Below are 27,645 nucleotides of genomic sequence, written 5' to 3'. Positions count from 1 at the left end.
AATTAATTAAACATCTTTCTTTAAAAACTTTCCGTAATGCCACTAATAATTCCAGTATTGCAAATATTTAACAATTTAATTACGAAAGTAAATAGTTTCATAGACAGTTGTATCCATGAATTTAGCTACTAAAGTTTTCTTATCATCATTACTGACGTTTTAGCTTCGTTGATTCTGAAATTTCGCCAATACAGGTTCATGTTCCATTTCCTATTGAGAGCACTGTAACAACAGCTTTTATGCCACCATGGTCCATAATTGTCTACACAATGCGTTCCACCATGTTCATCATTATTCTGGTCAGTTGATGAGAACTTCATTCCATTGTGATAAGTCATTTGATCACCTATAAATGATATATAAATCATTTACTACAAATGACAACTGATATTCGATAAGTTAACATTTAAATGAATATAACATGTAACATGTCAAATTTTGTTGCTTTTTATAATCTGAATGAATTTCTCTCATTGTCTATCCACCTTGAATCAAATGAAAACTATCTGAACAGAGTGACCAAATAATAAAAGAAACAGAATATGGTGTTGCGCTATGAATGTCTGATGTAGTTATTTATCTCGACAATACCTACGACTCACATCGATCGTGATAAGAAATGTGTCACATTAACTGAATTAGTTTTTTTAAGCTATTAAAATTGAGAATGGAAATCGGGATAATGTCAAAGAGACAACAACCCGACCAAAAAGCAGATAACGGACAAAAAGCCATCAATGGGTTATCAACGCAGTTAGAAAATCCTGTTTACGGCTGGCTCCTTAATTTGTACTAGTTCAGTAAAAATGGATGTCATACTAAACTACAAAACATATAATGAACTAAAATTTAAAAAAATAAAAAAGACTAACAAATGCCAGAGACGTTGAAAAAAGCTTTCTTAAACTTATTTATATAGCCTAATCAATTTAGTATCATCATATGAAGCAATTGCTGAAACTTAAAAGTCTTCCACAGCTATATGTAATTGTGCCTAGTTGTTCCAAACGACAGCCTAAAACACTATGTTCAGAACAACAGTTTGTAACGTAAGGTGTATAGATAAGGTCAATATCAGTTACCTGCATCTCCATTATAATCCCCAACAGTAAGCTTATACTTGGACGCTGCATCTCCAACAATAAACTTTTTATAAACAGCATACTTCTTTGTATTGGACATGTCTGTTAGGTCTATTCGCAGCTCATATTTACCACTGGATGTTAGGCTGTGTATGTGTTTGTTTCCTTTTAATACAAATGATACACATGACCTGATGACTGTAGCGTTGAAAATATCATTTTTTTAAATTGATCAAAGAAAGGAAAGGAAATGATTACTTTATTGTCAAAGGCAAATAGCTATACGACAATTACATGATAGTAAACTATACATTATAGATTTCCAATAAAATTACATACAAACGTAACTCAATGTAAAAACCGAATTGGACTGGTTATTGCCGACCATTACATATAATGAAATACGTCGATCATGTTTAAACAAAATGTTTCCAGACTGTCAAAATCATACACTGGAAATTCTCGCTCATACAAAATAATTTTATCATGACGAAAAATTATAGAAATCTTGCATTTCTATTTATCTCATGGTTTTCCAGATTCCCGCCAATTTTTATTTATAGAAGACCATGTGTAAACACACATATCCCATGCCTATCATACGTCCGATTTGATTTATCTTTCATCGTTTTGATTATAAAATTCATGTTTTTTTCAATTTCCTTTGCAGGTCAACGCCTTATTATACTTATCTTTCTTTTATTATATATATATTTATATATGTCATCCTATCTGTTACGGAAGAAATATTTAGAATGATGATTCCCTTCCATGGCATTCCTTTTTAAAATGATTCTTTTGTTACAAAAATGGATTTAGAAAACTTCCCTATATATGTTGTTTCTTTAGATGTTAGGTGCATTCGATTAATATTTATGTAAAAATTCGTTTCACAGGAATGCTTTTTGACTCCAAATACAAAAGACAGTTCCAGGTACTTTTTTTATTATTTAAAGTAAAAAGTAAAATCACAAAATAGTGAACTCCGAGGAATATTTAAAACGGAAAATCCCTAATCAAATGGCAAGTTCAAAGGATCGAATACATCAAACAAATGGATAACCTTATAGTATTACCGTATATTATTTTATCCATTTTATTAATAAACAGTTAAAAGGGGCACCGAATTCATTTTACTGAATACATCATTCAAGGGTTATTACACTGAACACCATAAAATAATAAGATTGCGATGTCAGATATAGACTTAGAATTTAAAAAAAGGGGTTGTGATAGAGGAAACGTAAAGGTAGAAAAATTGAGGTATTCATTGGATGAAGAGCCATATATATTAGTGACAAGAAGATAAATATCATCCAGACTTCGTACTATACCACAGGAAGACATGTTATCCTATATGTTCTTACCCCGGACCAAACACTCTTTGATCTTACCCCTAAATGTTGCTTTCTTGGTAGCCAGCCTTCGATTTAGATTTGAAACAATCGAGACTCGAGCTGGGTGTAGCTTTAATTGTCACAAAGAGCTAAGTGCCTCACATTTTTTTCATCATTAAAAAAGTGAGATAAAGAGAATAAAACACCAAACAGAAAAGTATTATTACCAGGCGTTCATAACTGTGAAACTGATGTTTGACTTTTTTGTACACCGAACTTATAGTTTTTGGTGGATAAAATTTTCAACAGACATTTGAAATGCCAACATTTTATGTAGTACTCGTGTACCTTGGTTCGAAAAAACAAGATTTTATAGTTCTACCAGACATGTTGACATAAGCTCAACGTATGAAGAAAAAAGACAAAATTTGGTCTTTAAGTTAAAATCCCCAAATATGTACAAAGGCATATACACATAAATCTATGTATAATTTGTGGATTTGTCTGTAACTGAACACTCAGACTTACATCTTAAACCAGCAGTATTACTGAAATATATTGATTAAATGCGCGCTAGAAATATAATTTCATGGGAAATATGGGTTAAGTGAAATGACGAACTCAAGAGCGGTGTATTTGATTACTGGAAACTGAAGAACTTAATCTCTAAAATATTTTTGTCAATGGAATCCTACCAAATGTAATAACAAAATAAGTGAAGAACGAAAAATTAAGTTTGTGCTAATTTTTTAAAAGCATACATTCCAATAAAATATTTGTATTCAACGAGACAAAATTATGCAATTTATGCACCCCTCTAACATGTTTTAATGCAATAGGACAATATACGGTCCGATAACTTGGTGTTATCTAGTAATGTCATTTTTTTTTTTTGAAATTTCTTATAATAATTAAGGATGTTCGCCTGTCTTGTTTTGGATGTATATTTTTGTCAGATTTTCGAAATCCTCTGGTTTTATCTATTTAAATGCCTTGAAAATTTTGCATATTGACCCCCGTTATTCTTTAATTTTATAAATCTTTTACATGTATAATTATAAGCCATCTGTAAAAGTCTTATAAAATCTTATTTATTTTTGACAGTTTTTGACGGCTTATATCTCGAAATCAAGCAAAATGACATATATATTTTTTTGCTTTTTTTATTCCTAAATAAATTCCCTATCAGTATATAGTAGTGTTATGGAAAGCTAATCATTCTGAAACTAAGCAGCGAACTTCCTTAATAATGTTTACAACGCAACATATTCATCCAGGCGTTTAAAGCTACTTTTCTTCATGTTTTCGGTATGTCTTTTAAATGGCGTTCTTTTGAAATTCATTACAGTTCACACCAAGTCCTCGAAAAATGTCCTATTACAATAGTAACCAAACATATAGCAAAAAATGTGTCAAGCAATTCAAATTAGAGTATGCAATTAAATCCATTCCTTTATGTTTTTGTGTAAAAATATTAGATAAAATGAAACTGCTTTAAATTTTATTCTGTACGAAAATGTAAGCACCAGATAGGCAAAGATATTAAAGGAACATTCAAAAACATAAGTTGAAAAAATAACTGACAACGCCGTAGCAAAAACGGAAAAAAGACAGAAAGACAAACAGGGGAAAACAACTCTTCATAAAACACAACTAAGAAGACTAAAGACAGAGAAACATCAACATCAACAAGAACTGGTTGTGATATCAGGTGCTCTGGAAGGGTAAGCAGATCCTGCTTCACATATGACACCCGACGATTAGCAAATAGCTTCTTTTATTACATTTGGATGTTTCAAGCAATGACAGGATATTTTGATCAAGTGATAGATCAGAAACTATACTACGAATTTAATTTCCTTTTAATGTACGTACCTAACCAGTACTCGCCATCAACATTTCCAAATCCATTCTCGTAATCTTTCCAATTTCTCTGAAAGTTTACATACCCATCAAATCTTCTTTGGATTATCTAGAATAGATTACAAGTCATACAATTAAGAGATTAAGCTACTCTAAACCAGGTTTAATCCACTAATTTCTTCTTTCTTAATGCCTTCACCAAGTCAGGAATATGACAATTGTTATTCATTCGTTTGATGTGTTTTAATAAAGGCAACCGTAGTATACCGCTGTCCGAAAGTCATAAATCATAGAAAAGAACTATTAGATTTCGTTTTTTTTTTTGTACTTTACATTTTTTTACAAAAGAAAACCATTCATTTGAACAACTCAATGTAAAATTGATACAAAAAAAAACATGTTGACATTATTGTCCGTTTGTCAGTTATGATATGAGACTATAATTAGTGATTAATTTTGAAATATATTGTTCTTCGGAGAGTTATTTCAAAATTGAAAGCGAGTTAACATAACAACTGTGTGTGTTCAAATTGTGTGGAATATCTAAGAGTATCAAATGTTTTGAAACTCAATATTAATATTTTATCAAACTAATATATCGATTGTATTTACAATTGAAAAAAACGGAGTAACAATAGCACAACCATAAACCGGGTGTTCTCCGGAAAATTAGTCAGGTCCTGCTGATTATGTGGCACCCGTCGTTTTTCTAATACGAGTATAAACGAGACGATAAGTTTTATTCGATGGGTGAACTTAGGAAAAAAAGGAGAGCTGGATTCTAGCTACGAGGATTGAAACATATCCATCTTTATCTTTTGAACAGATGTTCCAATATATGACAACAAAGAAATTAAAATGAATATCTTAAAGACGACTATCGCACAGTGATTAAAACGTTATATGTTTTAAAGATGTATACTATATAGTTCGTGTTGAATATAAAATATAAATAAAAACTATGTTGGCACAAATCTATGTTCTATTCACGATACTTTTTTTATCAAGGAGAGATGGGATGAAAGTTTTAGCAAGATATGTCAGGACATAAGAAAATTAGCATATACATCATAAATAACACGTACACAAAATTTCTTTGAAATTATGGATCTCTTTTTTGTTCACCTATCAACTGGTTTTCTGTTGAAAATTTGTCTGTTAGGAATTAGCGATTTATTAAACAAAAAACAAATTCAATGACTTAAACCGATATTAAGCCTTTACCGGTAATAAAAGGAGAAGATCCTTGAACAGACTATCTGTAATAAAAAGATAACGTATCGATACATTTTTCTATCAGTAAGCTGTAGGTATTCCAATGGAAACTAATTAAGCCCATGAGTAGCAGATTGGTTGTTGTATTTTCAGATAGCAGCGTTTTAGTAAAACTGGGCATAAGTTCGTTTTTATTTAACGTAAAAGACAATTTAACATGACAATTTAACATGACAATAACAATCAAAACCAAGGAGTAAACAAAGACTCACAACACCAAAGGACATTTACATCAACATCTATAAATAATAAATAAGAAACAACACGAACTCCACTAAAAACCGGGAGGGAAATCAGGTGCTCCGGAAGGATAAGCATTTCCTGCACTGTGTACGGCACCCGTCGTGTTATTTCTTTGTTCAGTTCGGTACTGATGGAAGGTTATAATGACTGAGGAAGAATATCAGATATGATTTCTGACACACTTTTGTCATAATGGCCAATCAGTTCATGATGGCGACCCTAAAATTTCTTGAGTGATGACCTTAGTTTGATTGATTCATAGCCCTGTCTTAGCAACTTTTGAGAAAGCAGTATTCCTCGTTCAACAAAATCAACGTTCTTTGAGCTAGCTCTAGAGTAACGTAAAAAATGAGACACATAAACTCCATATGCTGGTGCCGCTGAGATGTTGCTACACAGAAATGGAAAGTTGACTATAGTAAAATTAAAATCATCGCGTTTGTCATAAATTTTGGTATTTAACCTACCATCAGTAGTCATTTCAAGAAAAATGTCTAAATATGAAGCAGATTTGTCTGTGTCGGTAGTATCGTTAATTTCAAGTTCACATGGATATATTAAATGTAAGTGATCACTAAATCTATTATTATTAAGAGACGGAACATCATCAACATACCGAAAGGTGAAATTAAAAGACTGGGCTAATTTCTTTTCTCCTTTATGTACAAGCCCTAGGATACATTTTGCTTCATAGGAATACAAAAACAAATCTGCAAGTAAAGGGGCGCAATTGGTACACATTGAAATTCCAATAGTCTGTTGGAAGACCAAACCTCCAAATTCAAAAAATATCGTAGAGTTACTGGGATGCTAATTCAGCCTCACATAATCAGGGATTATCTAATTACAATGCAAAATTTAAAACCAAGGGATCTTACTTTTAAAACATTAGCATCAGTTATTGCTTTTTTCACATTTTAAATTTATACTATTATATATTGTTGTGTACTTTGAATACTTCATAACATGTAGTGACTGGTGATGAGTTTGACGTTAAATACATGGCTTCAAGTCGTTAGCTTTTGTGATTCCTTGATGTGTTCATACTTTTTTCAGTCATTTTAAATTAATGGAGGTATAAAATGGATGTGTTCCTTTTGATGTTGAAACCAAAAATAGATTTGACATTTCTAAAATTAAATTTCAAACATATATATTTTTTCTCTCTATTTTTTAGACCAAAATATTTCTATTTTGAAACTCACCGTCCAACCTCCACCATCTGTAGCCATATCACAGTACACTTTGACCTTTTGGTCAGGATTAATACTGTATACACCAGAGTGGGATACATATCGTTGCAGCTGAGTACAATCCTTTGCAATCTTCGTTCCACATATCCCCGAGGCTAGATAAAATTTACAAAAAATTGATCTAGGGGTATACCATCCTTTGGCTTGTTTATAATTGAACAAAGCATAGATATTTGTTTTAATTATCTTTACATTGTTTTATTTGTGGTTATTCTGAAAATGCACATATAATTTCAAATTGACTGAGACGGAAACAATCTCTTTCGATAAAAAGTAATAAAGTTAACAATAAGATAACTTTGACTATGAAAAAACTGAGTTTAACTGGTCATGAAAACTTGCAATCGATTAATATTACCGCTTACTATTCGATGCTATTAACATGATTAATGGTATATTTTTTTTGGAATGATAACCATGATAACGAAAGTTGATACATATCGGTGTCTTATTCTCACACAATCTTGGAAATTTAGGGATAACGCTTATGGATATATATATATATATATATACAACTCGTCTAAACATCAACCCAACAATGTTAGATCTGTAAATTTGCTTTCGCAAATTTTTGGTTCTTCCCTCGCCGGGATTCGAACCCATGCTACTGTGATATCGTGACACCAAATCGCCTGCACTGCAGCCGTCCCGCTAGACCACACGACCACCTGGGCTCTCAAAAAAGAGCTTTCGCTGGCCATGTGTTACCTTTCTTCGTCAGTTTTAATCTAGCGGCGTACTACAGTACATGAACATGTATATATATACAACTCGTCTAAACATCAACCCAACAATGTTAGATCTGTAAATTTGCTTTCGCAAATTTTTGGTTCTTCCCTCGCCGGGATTCGAACCCATGCTACTGTGATATCGTGACACCAAATCGCCTGCACTGCAGCCGTCCCGCTAGACCACACGACCACCTGGGCTCTCAAAAAAAGAGCTTTCGCTGGCCATGTGTTACCTTTCTTCGTCAGTTTTAATCTAGCGGCGTACTACAGTACATGAACATGTATATATATACAACTCGTCTAAACATCAACCCAACAATGTTAGATCTGTAAATTTGCTTTCGCAAATTTTTGGTTCTTCCCTCGCCGGGATTCGAACCCATGCTACTGTGATATCGTGACACCAAATCGCCTGCACTGCAGCCGTCCCGCTAGACCACACGACCGTCTAGACCACACGACCACCTGGGCTCTCAAAAAAAGAGCTTTCGCTGGCCATGTGTTACCTTTCCACGTCAGTTTTAATCTTGCGGCGTACTACAGTACATGATATATAAGGCATGAAGATGTTTATGTTACAGATCAGCTAAATTATCTATAGTAAAGGATCCTACAAATTAATGTCAGATACAGTCACAGAAAATAATTATATTTATAAGTACGTCTGAGTCAGTGACAACCCTACAACAGATGTATACATCGGATCGCCATCAATGATGGTGATACATGGCTGTGTACATAATGTATATACAACTCGTCTAAACATCAACCCAACAATGTTAGATCTGTAAATTTGCTTTCGCAAATTTTTGGTTCTTCCCTCGCCGGGATTCGAACCCATGCTACTGTGATATCGTGACACCAAATCGCCTGCACTGCAGCCGTCCCGCTAGACCACACGACCACCTGGGCTCTCAAAAAAAGAGCTTTCGCTGGCCATGTGTTACATTTCCACGTCAGTTTTAATCTAGCGGCGTACTACAGTACATGATATATAAGGCATGAAGATGTTATTGTTACAGATCAGCTAAATTATCTATAGTAAAGGATCCTACAAATTAATGTAAGATACAGTCACAGAAAATAATTATATTCATAAGTACGTCTGAGTCAGTGACAACCCTACAACAGATGTATCCATCGGATCGCCATCAATGATGGTGATACATGGCTGTGTACATAATGTATATACAACTCGTCTAAACATCAACCCAACAATGTTAGATCTGTAAATTTGCTTTCGCAAATTTTTGGTTCTTCCCTCGCCGGGATTCGAACCCATGCTACTGTGATATCGGGACACCAAATCGCCTGCACTGCAGCCGTCCCGCTAGACCACACGACCACCTGGGCTCTCAAAAAAGAACTTTCGCTGGCCATGTGTTACCTTTCCACGTCAGTTTTAATCTAGCGGCGTACTACAGTACATGATATATAAGGCATGAAGATGTTATTGTTACAGATCAGCTAAATTATCTATAGTAAAGGATCCTACAAATTAATGTAAGATACAGTCACAGAAAATAATTATATTCATAAGTACGTCTGAGTCAGTGACAACCCTACAACAGATGTATCCATCGGATCGCCATCAATGATGGTGATACATAGCTGTGTACATAATGTATATACAACTCGTCTTAACATCAACCCAACAATGTTAGATCTGTAAATTTGCTTTCGCAAATTTTTGGTTCTTCCCTCGCCGGGATTCGAACCCATGCTACTGTGATATCGATATATATATATATATACGCGTAAAAAATAATTTTCACATGTGCAGATATATATATATTCATTAAATAAAATAGTAAAATAAGTAAGTTAACAGTTCCATTCTATCGATTTCGTCCTTCCTTTGAAATAAAGTCTTGCGGAGATTCAAGATGCGGTGTTTGCGGTCAAGACATAAAATATTTAGAAACGGGTAAAATGAAATCATTTAAAGATGGCAAAAGATTTCATGTGAACGCCAATATGACTTGTAAGACAACAAATCTTATTTACTGCGTCACATGTCCTGGTTGTCACGAAAATTATATTGGACAGACCAGGAATAGCCTCTGTGGACGGGTGCGACTTCACAAAGAACAAATAAAACACCCACAATACAGAAATTCGACAATAAGTGCCCATCTTGCAATGTCTTGACACTTGTGGAAAAAAGTATTTTCAGAATGTAGACGGGATGAAGCATATAGAAAAGAGATGGAACGTTATTTCATAACAACGTTCCGTTCGAAATTAAATCCAGAGAATTTTTAATAACGAACAATGCCAGAACGTCACAAATCTCCTTAACGATGTCGCCTATAGCGACACTACATCAGTTATCCTGAAGAGTCCCAATGGAAGGATAAAATCGATAGAATGGAACTGTTAACTTATTTATTTTACTATTTTATTTAAGGAATATATATATATATATAGGAGTATTTGGACCATACGCGTATGGTCATGACCATATTCGTATAGTCATATGGTCCGACCATACGCGTATGCTCCGATCGTACGCGTATGGTCGGACCATATGAGTATATACTCGTTTGGTTATTAACGGGCCAGACCATATTAGTATTTTGACCATATAGGTATATTTTTTTTTCAAATATTCATTAGAACCGTTTCAATAATACAATAAACTTTATAATTCAAACGCTACATAAACATTAAATATTGATGGCATAGTTAGTTTCCATCGCTACTTGTATTCTTGTACTTGTGTGCGTTGGGTGAAATTTATTTCCTCACGGTACTAGTCGCCGTACCATAACTTTTCTGCATTAGCTCGTCTTGGTTGTGTACGATCCTTCTTTTTAATCATTATAATGTAATAAAATGACCTTTGATATCGTCTTTTTAATGATGTTACAACTAGAAGGGTCATATCTAATGAAGAGTTAAATATTAACTGTCAACTAAATAATTACTTCGATTATATGAGTATACGCATACGTTCATGACCATACGCGTATGATCCAAATACTCATATGGTCCGGAAAATATATATTAAAGTTAAAATTAATCTTAATATCTACTCTGAATCGGTAGTTTAAAACTTACTTTCTACGTCCCGTGTCAACATTATCAGTAGTCTGGAAACTAGCAGTTCTCCTCCAGATTCTGAATAATATATGATTATTATAACATTATTCCCGATATATTTCTGACTGTAATGACAACTCACAACAGCAGTAAATATTTGAAATCTGATTTATCATGTCTTTATTCATGGGAAACTGAAAAACGTAAACACTAGGAACATAAAGACATAAATGTTCCCTTTCAAACAAGTTTTAATCGAATTTAAATGAGAACTAACTGTGCACCACTTAGTGCGGACCTGTTTCCGTATTGTTAAGAGTTACAATGTATGAATTAAATCAGCAAAGACCCATCGAAACAACATCTGATACAAAAAATAAACAATACTTTTAGATAATTAGACGATATATTGGCTCTCAATAATGACAATGTTGAACTAACTTCAAATAAAGCTAATACTTATGATGAACACTACTCTATCCTTGATGTTGATATCTATATCATAAACGGAAATCGCAATACCAAAATTATGATTAAAGAGATAATTGTTAATTTCCTGTTCATTTATCCATTTTCCCTTGTCTCAATCTTATGGTTTTTATATATCTCAACTTGTAAGATTCGCTATTGTATGTAACAACATATTAGATGTTAGCGAGATAAATTTGTGTCTTACTGAAACATTATTACACCAGGGTTTTTGATATCACAAACTAGACAAAACATTTACTAAATGTTATCATCGGTCCCTGGACATCATTCTTAAATACAATTCAACATGCAGACATCTCATAGGTTCAGGTATTTCGCAATCATTTTGTTACAGATATATTCTTTATAAAGCTTTAAAATGTCGGCATTCACCTAAAAAACTAACAAAACCTTTAAACAGACTTTTTAAGAAGGGTTATAGTTACAATACTTTTTTCAGGTCATTAAAGATTACATATTTGGACTTTAATATTGATTCACTTATATGGTCTTTGCATCGGAAAAAAACACATGTATACTACAACCAGTTGTGGGCATGATACGGGTTATGTTCCCCATATATTTTAGGATGGTATATAATATCAAATTCCTAACGGGAGGGATTGTTTTTTATATATATTTTTATGACGAAGACATACTATTTCAATCAGAGAAATTGAGCTCTGGGTTTGGCACTGTTAGTAGTTCTTTGTTAATGTATGTATCATTGTCATTATGTTTAGTTCTTTTGTGACCTTTTGTTACCTATTCTGACATCGGTCTAGGACTTCTTTTGAACTGAGTTTTACTGTGAGTATTATTGTATGTTTGATTTTTTTATATTGGCTAGAGGTATAGGGGGAGGGTTGAGATCTCAAAAAACATGTTTAACCCTCCGCATGTTTGCGCTTTACCCAAGTCAGGAGCCTCCGGTCTTAATCTTTTATGATATTTAATTTTAGTTTCTTGTGTCTATTTTGGAGTTTAGTATGGCGTCCAATTCAAATGCAAGTTCACAGATCAAGTTTTATATTTAAGTTATTAACAAATCAAACATATCAAAAACGATAATGTCCGATAACGTTATTAAAGTGATAATCCCACTTGCTTAACAATTTTGTTATTAAATTTAGTTGTCCCCCGTTAATTGACTGTTGAAGTCAAATTCTAATCAATTTTAATTCTCATCAGAATTGGGTTTCTATTATCTACATACTCGGTCGCTCTGACATAAACTGTTTAACTAACACATATAACACGTAGTCATCGGACGGTTATTTAGACTAATCTGCATTTGGTGCGGTATCTAAAGGGAATCGTTAATTACGACAAAAAAATTGAGCACTGTGTATAGAATGTAAAGCAATGGCTTTTATGTATCCCATATCTCAAAATAAAAACGTGTTGTAAATAATTTGAAATTGCCATTGAATCTGTAATTTATTCTAACTGATTAAATAAAAAGAGTAATGTTTGCCTTTTCCCGGTCTTTAAATTTCTATTATCATTTTGTCAACTATATAATTTGTGCTAGGAGTTTCCATTTAAACAATGTATGCATGTAAATTAACAACCAAATTAGTTAATGGAAAAAACAGCTGTGCTTTCAATTAAACTTCACATTATGCACATATCATCGGTGATCATTTGCCAGTCTGTGCAAATGATTGTAAATAGTTACATTTTTTTATTGTTATCGATCGATTTTGACACTTAATCTTTTAATACACTTACACTAATGAATATTCAAAAAGCGTTCGGAATTCGGTATTGGCAGGGCTCGTTTAACTCAGGTTGAGCTAACGTTAAATAATAGGGAAATTTCATAAGGCTTTGTAAATTGCTCGATTTAAAGTGAAATTATGATTTTTCAGGGTTCAGTTTCCCTCGGTTCGACTGTGTTTTGGAATGAAATTAAATATAAACATTGTTAACTGGGTCTTGTTAATATCATGATATGAATAATGATTTATTTAATTTGACAAAAACCGGTACTTTTTGCAGATCTTTATATCAGTTTGTCTGATAACAGAATTGACGACGATATATAAACTGTTACTGTTTATATGTAAAGTTTTCATTTGGTGTTTTTGCTTGAATCTATTAATTCAGGATATTTGGTAAAAATGTTTTGATGTTTTATCGATAAAGCTTAACATGTGACTTACAACTGTGTACACCCTTGTACAAATCTTATTGTTAATCCATATTGTTTGTTTTAAAAAATAACGAAATCAGATTACCATTCAGCTTAAGAATCCACTTGATTTCCTCCATCACCTGTTCATTAAGTTTGACAATCTCCCTCAACTGTACCATTTCTTGGGTGGAAAAATAATTCGACTATTAAATATATTCTACTAAAACATGTTAAAAGATATCAGTTTAGAATATCAATCTGATATACATTCCTTTTCAAACAATTGCTTATACTAAGTTACAATGTTATTATTTTTCTCTAATTACATCTTTGCTAAACGTACAAAACTCAGTCTATTCTTACTGTTAAGAATATTCTGTGTGTCCCTTTTGAGATCTTCTGCAGTTATATCACTATCTCCAGGTAAACATTTTCCTACAATGACAAAATTTCAAACATAAGTAATAGGAGGGGGTGTGCTTTCCTTAAATATTTTATGATAACTTTAACGATTGTTAACTTAGGTTTTTTACACGTATTTGAATAAAACAACAATAAACTTTATTCAATATAACTGACGCCAGATTTATAATTTTTGATAGATTACATCTGTAGTAGGACACCCTGGTTCTATATTAAGAAAGGGCAATTTAGAGAAGTAAAATCCATTTTGAACTGTATTCATATTTTTATACATGACAAAATATTCGGAAAATAATTACCCCCTCCGCCCCCCTCTGCCCCCCCCCCCCAAAAAAACGTTCACCGATTATAACTTTATTCAATATAACTGACGCCAGATTTATATTTTTTGATAGATTACATCTGTAGTAGGACACCCTAATTCTCTATTAAGAAAGGGCAATTTAGAGAAGTAAAATCCATTTTGAACTGTATTTATATTTTTATACATGACATTCGGGAAATGTTTACCTCCCCCCTCTGCCCCCCCCCCCCCCCCCCCCCCAAAAAAAAAAGTGTACCGATTATTTAGTGGTTTTTACTTGTTTTTGGTTGTTCTCACTTGACCGAGTACCAGTATGTACTACCACATATTATGTAACCTGAACATAATATATACATGACGGAGTCAACAGCTGATGAAATAATATATTCCCCATCGTCTTTCGTTTTAAGTTTTCAAGTTTATCATTTTATAACATTGTATGACCAATAAAGAAAATAGATAATATTATTGAAGCTTACTTTTATAATCTGATTTTAAATCATAAAACAAATAAAGCATAATGACAATACTATCTCGTTATACATGTTATAACTTTTTAAAATGTGTTATACATGCATTATGTATTAAGACAGAATTAATTTCATAGTATCTACGAATCGTAAAGTATTCAGTGGATTAATATACCGTTAGCTTTTTTGTTTTGAACATATATGTGACAATCATATATTATTGGTTTTTGACAATAAATTATGTTGAGAAAGGGTACAATGGAAATATAGTGCAAAGCTAAGACGGCATGACATTTTGAAAATCATGTTTATTTTAATATGAAGTCAAGTTTTTTCCATAACGTCATATCTACGTCCGGCATAATACTTTTCGTAAGTGTTATGTTTTAACAACCACTGATTGAAACAAAGAAACTACAAACATCTCAAAATAGCTGATAGAGGTATACACCTTTCAAGTGAACATCCTGTTTTGTTTATAATATATGCTTCATTGAACATATCATATATACCATAAGTTGCGATTTAGACAAACTCACGACTTAAAATTGTTCTGTTTCAGAAGTTTTATCAAAGCCAAATAATGAGTACAATTATTTCGCTATTAGCTGTCAGTTTGGTTCAATTTGCCAAAACAAGCGCAAAAGTATCGTTAATGTACTACTAGCTTGCAAGTCAACAATTCGACCTCCTTTGAGGTTGGTAAACCCGTTATAACATGTTTAACGCTGATTAATATTTCTCATTTAAATCAATGACACAAAATCAGCTCTACGAATAATATGGCCCATTATATATGTACCATTAGTATGTTCATAGCTTTCTTCTTAAATGCATATATATATAGGATTATGTTGGTGATTTGAACAATGGTATTCTTCGAATGTGTTTTATATGGCTAATAAGATTATTCTCAAATACGCGCGAATGCTGATATATTACATGGCTGTGTAAAACTAATTACAATACAAAATTTGAAAAAGTTTCCATTTTTTTTTATCAAAGTTTTTAAATCAGCATTCCATTTTTTTTCTTTAATTTAAAAATTATCGCAAAGTAAATAAACTAGTAATTCTAGAATAGGTTTATTTGATAGTTTAGATGTTTAGTGAAACTTTAAAGATACTAAACTTAGTGCTGTTATGAGTGTATTTTATGAAGAAATTAAAATAGAAAACGGATGAAAAGAAACAAGATATCAGAATGGCCCATGTAGATACAACCATCTTGTCCTAAGGAAGGATACATCCTTCTTTTTATAGAATCACGTACACTTTGATTCAAACAAAAAATTTCTCTAAAACTGAAATTCATTAACAACATATATTTGTTTCGTTTGGAGTATGTGTTTTGAACAGATTGTCGGCATTCCAATAGGAACCAATTGTGTCCCTTTTCTTGATGACCTGTGCCTGTTTTATCATGATCAATTTCCTCGTCTTTCAGATTTCTTTTCTTTTAAAAGAGACGTTACTCCTGACTTACCCCATACGATAACTAACCCAAAATGGAAACTAACCCCATATATTAAGGACGCCCTATACCAAGTATATATAGTCAATACGTGCAGTCCTTTAACTAATCATATCCCATTTAATCCTAGGACTCTAAAATTAATATTTATATATGTTGCACGTAGTAAATACAACTGTTTAACAAACCACGCCTTTTTGGTGAGATATAGAATAATCATCGATATTTCATTTTGTTTACCGACAAGATCTCAGATATGATCTTTATGTTTCATCGTAGGGACACAACAGTTCTTCTTCCAATGTACTAGTGGCCATTCTCTGAAAAGCAGCGTCAATTTTGCTAGTATAAATACTTATAAATAGCAGTAAACATAAATTTTAAGAAAGACCTGAAGTGAAAGGAGGGATAGTTCAGGATTTTAGTGTATGTTTATTCTCTAAGAAGTTCGAAGCATATACTTGTCGAAACTATGCCGCACAGTCCTATGTTCAGAAGGTTAGTAAGGGAGGTGAGACATTTTATCGTGTGCACTCTTGTTTACGATACTTAATAGTAAGAAAGTTACAGTTTTAGCTATAAACGTTGTTTGTTTGTGAAATTGAATTGTCTATATTTGCATAATTATCTTTATATATAAATTTATAACTCCCTGAATGATTTCTTTTTACCATTTCGACTGTTATCTTTTGAGAAAATGTAAAAACAAAACAGTTCTGAATGAATTATCTGAAACACCTAGCTTTTCTAATACATTTTAAAGTAATTTAGTCTGTTTAATGCAGCATTAAGTAAATATAAAACCTTAACAATATCGGGATGATGATAACTCATGTGATATCCAACTTGTTTTTGAAAAATGCAACTTCTTCTGATTTTCATTTTTTTTAATTTTCATAAAATTGATTTGATTCTTTTTTTCTGACTTTGGATTGATCAATATCAAAACGTTTTTTTTAAAATATCTTTCCGCTTTTCGGGACTATTCAATGTTTATTCATGTTTCTACCTAAGATCAGTCCATTACGTCTGCCTCTTGTCCTAATTTGTACAGTAACTTATAAGAAACTATTCATTGTCTTCGTTATATTTCTTTTTTTTTCATTTTGTTTTGTACTGTTCCTTTTGTTCCGTTTTAATACCTTTTTGCACTTTACCTCAAACGCAATAATGATACAGATGTTTTCTTTCGCAGATTTTCTATATTCAATTCGTAAAGTTTTGTTAAATATCTAAAAAAATTATAACTTTAAAACGAATTTTAGAATTATAAATCTTAATTATTTTATAAAACTTATAAATAAATCACAAAAAATCGGAATGTTGAAATCGAAATGTTAAAACTTTGATTTAAAATTTGATAAAAAAAAATGAATTGGAAAACTGTTTAAAGATTTGACTTGTTAAGTGTTACGCGGATACTTATAAATAGTCCATACACTGTTTATTGATTTTTTTTCACTTTTCATTATTTGGACACATTTTTAAGTGTATTATACATGTTATATGTCGCATTCACGAGTTGTGTGAATTAGATGGAAATGTACTTGACAGCTATTGTCTATTTGCATATCACATATAGCAGTGATTCTCGTTATGTGTTTAATAAATACCTACCCTAGATAAACACTCTTAAAGAAGTCATAAACAAAAATCAAACAATAACGAATAAAAAACATAACACTAAAAATACAATTAAACAGAGGCAACTAAAATCATAGTTGAACGTTAAAACAATCAAAGGTAAGGGTCCGAGTAACAATATCAAACCCAACCCAAATCGATTTTAATTTTTTTCATTTTTAATCAAAGTTTCAAAATGTCAACATTCCAAATTTTACAAATAATTAAAATTTTATTTAAAATGTATTCATTTATATATAATTAAACAAACTCAATTTTATGTGTTGAGTCATTTCGCTTTCTGAAATTTTGATTATTGGATTTTGGAATAAATATCTAGCAATGGACTTAATCGTAGGTACATGTTTAGTGCCAAACGGGAATAACATAGCCACGGAACGAAACGAAACAAAATCAATTATAACAAAACAAAACGAAAAGAATACTTAATTGAAAAAATCAAATATGAATAAAACAAGTTCTTGTTTGATGTACAAGAGGAAATGAGAAAAATGTATCTTTTTACCAAAAATTAATTATGCAATCCTGCTTTTTCCACTTTCCTTGTCTAAATAAAAAGAAAATAACAAAAATCAAAAACTCCAAGAAAAATGCAAAATGGAAATCTAAAGCCCAAACACATCAAACAAATAGAACGAAACGGTCATACTCGTGACTTGATAATGATATATCTTAACTTATCATGTGTATGACAGTCCCATAGAATGGAATTTTATGATCAAAAGTGTGGAACAAAAAAAACCCAGACATAATAGGTAAAAAATTCAAAAATAGGGGTGCCGCAGTCAACATTGCTGTTTGTCTATCTTTGCATAATTCTCTTTATATATATTTTCATAACTCCTTGTCATAATTTTTATGACTATTAAACAATCAAATATGTAAACAAAATTAAACAAAACAGAATGCAGATAGACGGAGCACATAAGCACATAAGCACGGTAGGTATAGTGTCCGGCTAGGATCGTGGTTTTTCGAGTGATTTGATCGGGCTTTTTCGAGTGTGACCACTTTTTTCGAGTGAATATGAACAAAAATGTAAACAAACAGACTTCATCTTTAACAAGACGTGATATAGACGCTTGTGTTTAATAAACAAAGTTATATTATATTTGATAGTATTTGATATAGAAAGATATTACTAACTCTAAATTATTTTTCGTTAAAAAAAGTTTAAATAAGCCTTTAAATGCTTTAATTCCAAAATACAAAATAAAGCCAATTTTATACACATAACACTGATAATGTTGAAGGAAATGCATACATGGAATCTATATATCATTAGAAGTACAGACACTTTACAAACAAATCTTGTTTTGCATTGAAAACGACATTTTGATACTAAATTTATTTGATTATGTTCGGGTTTTTTCGAGAGCAGTCCGGGCTTTATCGAGTGTGTCCAACTTTTTTCGAATGATTATACAAATTGCCTATAGTTTAAAATGCTATTTTTCTGTGTATTTACCATTAAAAATAATCAACAAAGTTTCAAATCAAGTAATTTTCAAGGCATGAATCGATGCATTCGTCAGTTTGGTAATGGTGTCTGTTTTTTTGGTTTTTTTTGTCTATTTTTCATTCATGTTTATTTTGTGTTGGGGCGGGCGTCGGGCCTCCATTAGTAAAATGAGTTTATTACATAGCATTTTTCTGATTCTTCTTTGCTGTCCAGTACTGAGATTTCTTATTCCGTTTTTTAATACACAGCTGCGCCATGGACGCATAATACACCTGTCACGTTTTCAAAGTTCATTTATCTTATGCATGGTTGTGTCTTATTATCTATTTCTTGCATGAATAGAAATTTCTCGTATCATCACTGCACAGAGTGTGATATGAAAATACGAAAATCTGCGTTAATTTGATCTGATGGTGTCACACCACAAATTACTCCCTCCAATGTAGCACGTATGTAAAAGTAGCTCTTATCTTACACAAAATAGTGCTTTCGATGTCCTTGTTTACTTAAACTAACCAACAAATTTTCAAAAACCAAACTTTTGGTGAAAGAGAAATATATTTAAGGTCTTTGCATCGGAACTAAACACATTTATTCTAAAAACAGTTGTTGGCATGACACGGGTTATGTTCTTCTCATATATGTTATGATGGTATGATACTAAACCCCTAACGGAGAGGATTGTGCCTGATGTTCATATGATGAAATCATAATCTTTCAGTCAGTTTAATTGAAGTCTGGAGCTGGCATGTCAGTTAACTGCTAGTAGTCTGTTGTTATTTATGTATTATTGTCATTTTGTTTATTTTCTTTGGTTACATCTTCTGACATCAGACTCGGACTTCTCTTGAAGTGAATTTTAATGTGCGTATTGTTATGCGTTTATTTTTCTACATTGGTTAGAGGTAAAGGGGGAGGGTTGAGATCTCACAAACATGTTTAACCCCGCCGCATTTTTGCGCCTGTCCCAAGTCACGAGCCTCTGGCCTTTGTTAGTCTTGTATTATTTTAATTTTAGTTTCTTGTGTACAATTTGGAAATTAGTATGGCGTTCATTATCACTGGACTAGTATATATTTGTTTAGGGGCCAGCTGAAGGACGCCTCCGGGTGCGGGAATTTCTCGCTACATTGAAGACCTGTTGGTGACCCTCTGCTGTTGTTTTTTTATTTGGTCGGGTTGTTGTCTCTTTGACACATTCCCCATTTCCATTCTCAATTTTATTAGACCATTTTGAGCCAAAATTTACTTGTCTATGAGTTAGAATTAAAAATTGAGGATTATTGCACTCCACGGTATACTAATTAAAGATTTCGAGAAAACCAGGGGTTATTTTTGGAGTACCTCCATTCGAAGGTCGGTTTTTTTCTGAGAAGGCTTTAAGGGTATTGGCATTTAGAAAGATGATTCAAAAAGTCATGTACATATCATGATATACCTAGTTTCTAGGAAGTTAAACTACATGTAAGGGTAAGATATTTAGAAAGCTGTGAAAATTGCAAAATTTGGTAGAACAGATAGGGAATTTCAATTGGTGGTCTGACACCTTATACATCATAATAAGACGATATAACGGCATTTTAACTGGCTATTCGTTAGGTCATTGATGACCTTCAAAGGTTACGACGATGTACGTTTTGTGTGCAAAATGTTAGAAAGACGATTCTCGGAATTTTTAGTTTAACGCAATGAGAGTGTTGGCCGTATTAAGACAACTAGGTTTAATAACTTATGAGAATAGGATATCGCTTGATATCAACTCTAGTTATTTTATTCAAAACTATGAATAAATATGTTTAAACTAACAAAAGTACCATGAAATGAAGTTAAAAAGATTATGAATCTCCTGCACTTTGTTCCAAATACCTTTTATAAATGATCTAATAATTTCTAATTTAAAACTAGAAAGTTGTGCATGTTGTGGTAGAACGATTTCAGAACAGAAAACTTGCATTAAATTCAAAAAGGTTAGTTTTGATCAATGTAGTATTACGTTTTATGATTTATTGAGAATAAATAATATTTTCATTCATTAAATTACATGTATAAACTAGAAAAGTCTTTTTTTATTTAAAGTCTAGAGTATATTTTTTCTTATTCAAATTTTCTGTAAAAAAAACCCGGACCATTTGTCTAAAAACCCGGACGATTTCACAGTTGCTCTGGAAAAAACCCGGGCAATAATAATATACACTGAATTTTTTATTCAAATACAAGGAAATTGTACTTCTTTGTTGATCAAAACATGTAAAGTATTCAATATAAGATGGGTAGAAATGTAAAAAACTATTATAATTACGAAATAGTAGTTAATTGAACTTATCGCATGTGTTATCACTCGAAAAAGCCCGAACAACACTCGAAAAAATGGACCGAATCACTCGAAAAACCTCGATCCTTGCCGGATTCTATACATACCGTGATCAGCATAAATAAAAAACACAAGGGGGGAGATTACCACAGAACAACAACACATAGACGGGATGCAGAAGTACCCTGCCACGCAAAAAAAATAGTATCAAATGTGGGCTAAACAGTAAAGTTTAATAGTTTACAGTAAAAATAAAAGAGCACTATGACACGTTATTAGGGATGTACTAAGGTGAGGTTTTGGAATAAGTGGAAATTTTTCGGACTCCTAAGTGTTTTTCCATACAATACAAGGTAAAATATTTTGCCCCATAACACCTATTTATCTTTTAACATAAGACTTAAAATAACTCATAAAAGGTCATTTGACAAAATTTAAGCAGATTCTTGATTTTCTTTCTTTTTATTTGAGACCCAAATAATACCAATGCAAATACAGGGTTAAAGTCCGAGTCAGCCTTTTCCCGCCATATTCTATAAATCGAATATCTCGAAATAGGAGCTCCATGACCTATCAATATTTTTAGATTATTTTGATCCTTAACTAATACTCTTCCAGCTTAAAGAATCTATATTGATTTCTTGATTAATTTAATTAAACCTTAGATTACCTAAGTACATCCTTAAAATGATTAAGAAGATCTATTGAATTAGATTGGACAACACATGACGCAACTGCAGGTCCTATCACAGAGAAAACAAAACGCAAAAACTATTTCATTATCAGAACTACCGTCTTTGTGAATCGTTACGATAATTATCATCTTGCTATTCATAAGTTTAATTAAAGTCATATGAAACGAGTGACTGGTGAACAATAATGTTTATCCAATGCATGTATGTATCATAAACTTAGTCATTTGTGCACGATTTTATCACTTTTTTACGCAAACATATCGTATTTTTCTCTCTGTCTGTTAAGAAGTGAAAATAATTGCCGTGTTTTGAAGCCGTAGTTTACCGATTGTCACCTTATAGTTATTAATCAATAAAGAGGCACGGATATTGAGCACGTGTATAACATGTACAATCAGATACAAGTTTATTATCCATTTAATTATATATGTATTATTTTATTTTTTTAGGTTTCATCAGTTCATATGACTTTTACTGATGATAAGCACAATTACATATAGATAGATAGGCGATGTACAGACTAATGTACAACTATATTATGTATCTTTAAGCTTGAAAAAAGGCGACTGAAATTTCCTACATTCGACAACAAAATATTAGAGGAGAGTACGACGTTCATTGCAACACCATTGCTAGAGTATTCTACCTACCATAGTTTACCAATATACCTAAACTTACTCATGCAATCGATAATAGATTTAAGATGATTGTTCAAAATGTACGTTCGCTGCTGATATGAATGTAGTAGTAAGAAACCGTAAACAATCCAAAAATATTCAAAATTTGCAAAAACACACTTTTATTCAAATCATTTTGGTTGAACAATTATTGTTTTACGAACTCAATACTATCACATTTCGCTTACTGAAAGTTGTTTAAATGTTACCATCCCAAATGATGAGCGTTTCATCAAGCATGTGAACGTTGGATAAAAGTAAAGGGGGGAAAACAATAAGGAAAAGGAAGTTAACCTTCGAACCAACAATGTCATTTTGTCTATAACGACTTATACATTCAAGATTCGCTGTAACCTTTTGATAAGTTGTGAAATCCATACAATCTGAAAAGCTCAAATTATGTAAGAGATTTCTTGCTATAAGTAAAATTTATCCGTTTTATCAGACCAGTCATAATCAAATTAGCTTACTTTTTTAGATTATTTCATCGCTTTTGATAAATACGTATATTAATTCAAAAACTTTCATTTCAGATTCGTTCCAAACTTGTTTTAAGTTTTATGTTAACTTTTTACTAAACGTTCATTTCGTGTAGTCCGTCATTGCACGTTTTGTGTTTTGTTTTGAAATAATTTCGTTTTGTATCTCTTTTGTGTTTGATTACCTTTCGCACGTGTACCCCAAAACGCAATCATGATACAGATTTTTTTTTAATTCATATTTGCAAATATCAATGTTTTAATAAAAAAATAAAAAACTTTCAAAGAAGCAAAAATATCAAACTGACAGATGGATTTATTATTTTTAAAGCTTAATTAAGATATCTCAACTTTTGAAATGGAAAACAAATTTAAGAATATACTAGTTTTCTTTATTTGTGGCAATTTTCGAAATTTACCAAAAAAATGAAAATTAGATGGTGTATCAGTTCATCTTTTAAAAAATTGACAAAATAGAATTTTAAAACTTTTGAAAATTTTAGATTGGTTGGTGTTACACGCACCGTTACCCCCTCTTTTTATTTTTTTCTTAAATAGTTATGAAATTGAGGCACAAAATCATAAGAGAAAGAAACAAATAATAAATAAAAGAACATTACATGCAAGACTTGTCAAATTATTTTTAATAAAGCAATGTAGAGACGAACCATAATATTAAAAATAACTGACCTTGTAATTTGTACATAAAATTGTCAACCATAACATCGTCGTCAGGTGAATTTCGAGCATTACTTTCTCCTACAAATGAAAACAACAAGCTTCAGTTGAGGAATTATTATTCCTTGCATATTTGTTGTGCAACTTTATGAAATCTTATACATGAGGATAAGTACATACTATATTGTGCAATAGTTTTGCACTCAACTCAGTGAGAATTGGTACAAAACGTTTTCATCAACCAAAAGAAGAAACAACTCAAAAGCTCTATTATTTCAATATCAGATATAGTATATTGAAATCGACCGTCAACAAAACATCATTCGATCGTCCATTGTGTTATGTAGATCACAACTGACTCATAATGTTATTGATAGTTATCGAAAATCGATTGTATCGTCCAAATTCCGTTGACTACCTACAATTTAAAGTACTAGCTGTTTCATTTTTTTAGCTTTATACTACATGAACAAGTGATAAGCTTTTTTAATTAAAAAAAATCGGGCTTATTAGGCAATTCAGAAATCGGACATGAGCTATGACGAGGAATAGCTTTTAAAATTATAATGTGTATCTTCATCAGACTACACAAGTGATTAATATAGTAACGTAAATGTCTTTTACTTACTGCTTTTTTTACGTTTCAATGGTTGAAGTACATTTATATCGAGTGAATAGACCAAATTGTTCTATAATAGTATAGGGTTATTGTATGAATATTGGGAAATATTGTCCCGAGTAGAATTTTATATTGCACGATTTTGAGAGTGCAATATATGTTCTACGAGGGACAATATTCACCAATATTAATGCAATAACCCTTTTATTGTATAGCAATTTATTACATTGGTTGCTATAAATTACATTGATTTCCCAGTTAGATAAAAACCGATAATTTCACATGTGAAATAAACGTGGTTATTTCACTCTCTGACGTCATACAACAATAGGCGTTGTCAAGACGTCGATAACGTCGGATCAAAACAAATTGTGAATGCGTAGGAAAAACATATAGTTCCTTACATTTTCTACATTAATTTCATAAAAAAAAAGCCATTAGCCAATGTAATAAAAAGTATAACTAATCGCCGTATTTGAATATCAAAAATAAGACAACTTGTGACCGAACGCCGCTATGGATTAATTTCGTGCTGCGCACTCGTTTAATCCATGCGTCGTTCGGTCACGCGTTGTCTTATTTTTGATATTCAAATACGGCGATTAGTTATACTATAAATAATATTTGAAAGTAAAAATTGGTTTAAACTTAGATTTGTCGTTGATGACGTCATGAATTTAGAAGATTATTGCACTAGTGCAATATTAGAATTTATTGCACGCTAATTTTTGGTTACTTTCTGTTTGAAATATAATATTGCTATGCAAAAATACCGGTTATTATTCATTAGCATAGGATTATATAGATTTCTTTTAAATAATTATAATTTTTAGTTTTTCATGTTTTAAATCTAATGTATTTCGTGTTTTCAAAATGGATAAAGAGCGCTGTTGTTTCAAAATAACTTTGTCAATTAACCTGTCTGATAATAAAAGCACCCTGATTTTTCACTGATTTAACCCCAACATATTTTTAGTCTTTAAGGTATTACTGTCTATGAAGAAATAACATTTGAATAAATTACATGTTACCTATTTCCCTTTTTATGTGACAGCTTTAGTGGAAAATGCTCCTGATTTCTGGTCCCGATTAAAAATAGTACTATAGTTACCTTCATTCCTAATAGAATCTAACAGTTTCACCTGTCCTTGCTCCTTCAAAATGTCATTTATTCCCTGCATGGTCATATTTCTCATAAAGTCTATGGTCGAGTTTTCGTCAAATGATGTTTTAAAAATATCCTGTATTTGTTCTTGCACAGCATTTTGAATCGTTTCTCTCATAAGTGTTCTGATGTAAACTTTAATTTTCCTGTTTATGGTATTGGTATCTAGCATGGCAACCAGTGGTGCTCCTTTGTCGCTTATCAGAGGAATAGACAATGGATCTTCATTCTCAAAATCTTTCGTGTCTGTTCCTGATGCTGTTACATATATATCACCAGACCAGACCAAACAGAAAGCAACTATTATAACCATTACATTTAATGTCCTATAGCACGTCATTATCCCAAGTGATTTTCGAGGTATATTTTTTTTCTATATCCTACTCTTTAAGTTTCCGTCAAGAGTTATATAAAATAAGAAACAACAGAACTCTCTTCACTGTATCAATCTTACAAAAATAAAATTCATAAACAGTTGCTCACCACACTGTATATATATCTATAATTTTAAAATCAGAAACAGTTAAAGTCTATTTCTAATGAATATGTTGGACATATTTGTAGTGTTATCAAATCAGAAACAGACGAAAACACTATAATGAATATATCTTAAAATGATAAATGATACAAAAACCTCTCTAAACTGTTTATCTCTCTACATACAGATTAACAAACTATAGCAATTTATCTTGTAGAGAACAAACTTGATTAGCTTTTATAAAACTTTGTAGTATTTTCGTCTTGAAAAATTAATCGCTGTGAAAGAAGGCCTTATCTCAAAACCATGATAGTATAACCTAATTGTAATCATATAGATAACATAATGTGTAAATGTACTTTTCATCGGATGGTTAAGATTCCTCATGAATAGATTACCTTAGCTGTATTTAGCAAAACTTCGTATTTTATTTTGTCTTATTAATTTGTTTCAGATTCGAGCGTTAATGATGAGTTTTTCTGGCGCAAATACTAAATTTCAATCCTGGTATCTATGATGAGTTTATTTGTATATGCAGAATTTGAATAACTTGCACAATACATATATTTTTACATGATGGGTTAGACACTGTTCGGGTACCACATATGTCATTCCATTTGTTCATTACCCTTCTTTGTAGGCAGCTAACTAACCGCACAAGGTACAGTTTAGCCAATAACCTTTGATACTATATTATGAGCGATTAGGGACAAATTTTGTCTTTTAAATACTTGTTCTGTTGTCAAGGAAGTGTATAGAACTAGTTAATCTTTCTTAACTTATTTGTACAAATAAGAGGTAAACGTTGGCTTCTAGTTTTACTACTAGTTTTGCGCCTAATTATTTTTCTGGGAGACGTGTCGTTTGAAGAAGTCATACTTTTGCAGCTAAAATAACATGAATACACTTTATAGTAGAATGATTAGAATAATCTGATTTTTTTACTTATTTGTATTACAAAAGTTGAAAACGTATGGTTAATAATAAACATAATCTCACATGTGGCGTATTCGTCAAAACGACAGAATAATAACGGCATAAAAACTCAAAGAGGTTTCAAATATTGTATAGTTTCTCAAATGTTTAAATCACCATTTACTTTTTATACGGAACTATCTTCAAAAGATGCCAAATATTTTCAGACATTACTACAGACAACGATTCACAGTGTCGCTGGATAAAGCTATTTTATGAACATGCGGCAGGGGTTAATAGGTTTGTGGGGTCTCATAACGCCAGTTATTTAGCGTGATAAGTGGAATCACGAATAGGAGCAATGCTAACGTTATAACAACCATATAGGACTAGACAAATATGTTTTTTTTTT

General features: G+C 31.7%; 1 protein-coding gene across 1 annotated transcript; it reads right to left on the bottom strand.

Annotated features, from left to right (window-relative positions):
* On the bottom strand, positions 1-26,312 carry LOC139498186 (fibrinogen-like protein 1). The gene is made up of 9 exons (XM_071286536.1): positions 25,787-26,312; positions 24,069-24,137; positions 13,804-13,875; positions 13,544-13,621; positions 10,848-10,907; positions 7,006-7,148; positions 4,295-4,391; positions 1,083-1,247; positions 1-346 (listed from the first exon to the last, which is right to left on the bottom strand). Exons 1-9 carry the CDS (start codon positions 26,178-26,180, stop codon positions 129-131), a joined length of 1,296 nt encoding a protein of 431 aa, XP_071142637.1. The 5' UTR covers positions 26,181-26,312; the 3' UTR covers positions 1-128.
* Between the last annotated feature and the right edge of the window lie 1,333 nt (positions 26,313-27,645).

The sequence above is a fragment of the Mytilus edulis genome, chromosome 12 (genome assembly GCF_963676685.1).
Source record: "Mytilus edulis chromosome 12, xbMytEdul2.2, whole genome shotgun sequence".
NCBI classification, from domain to species: Eukaryota; Metazoa; Mollusca; class Bivalvia; order Mytilida; family Mytilidae; genus Mytilus; species Mytilus edulis.
The sequence above is the reverse complement of the archived record's forward strand: the minus strand, read 5'-3'. Positions and strand labels throughout refer to the sequence as shown.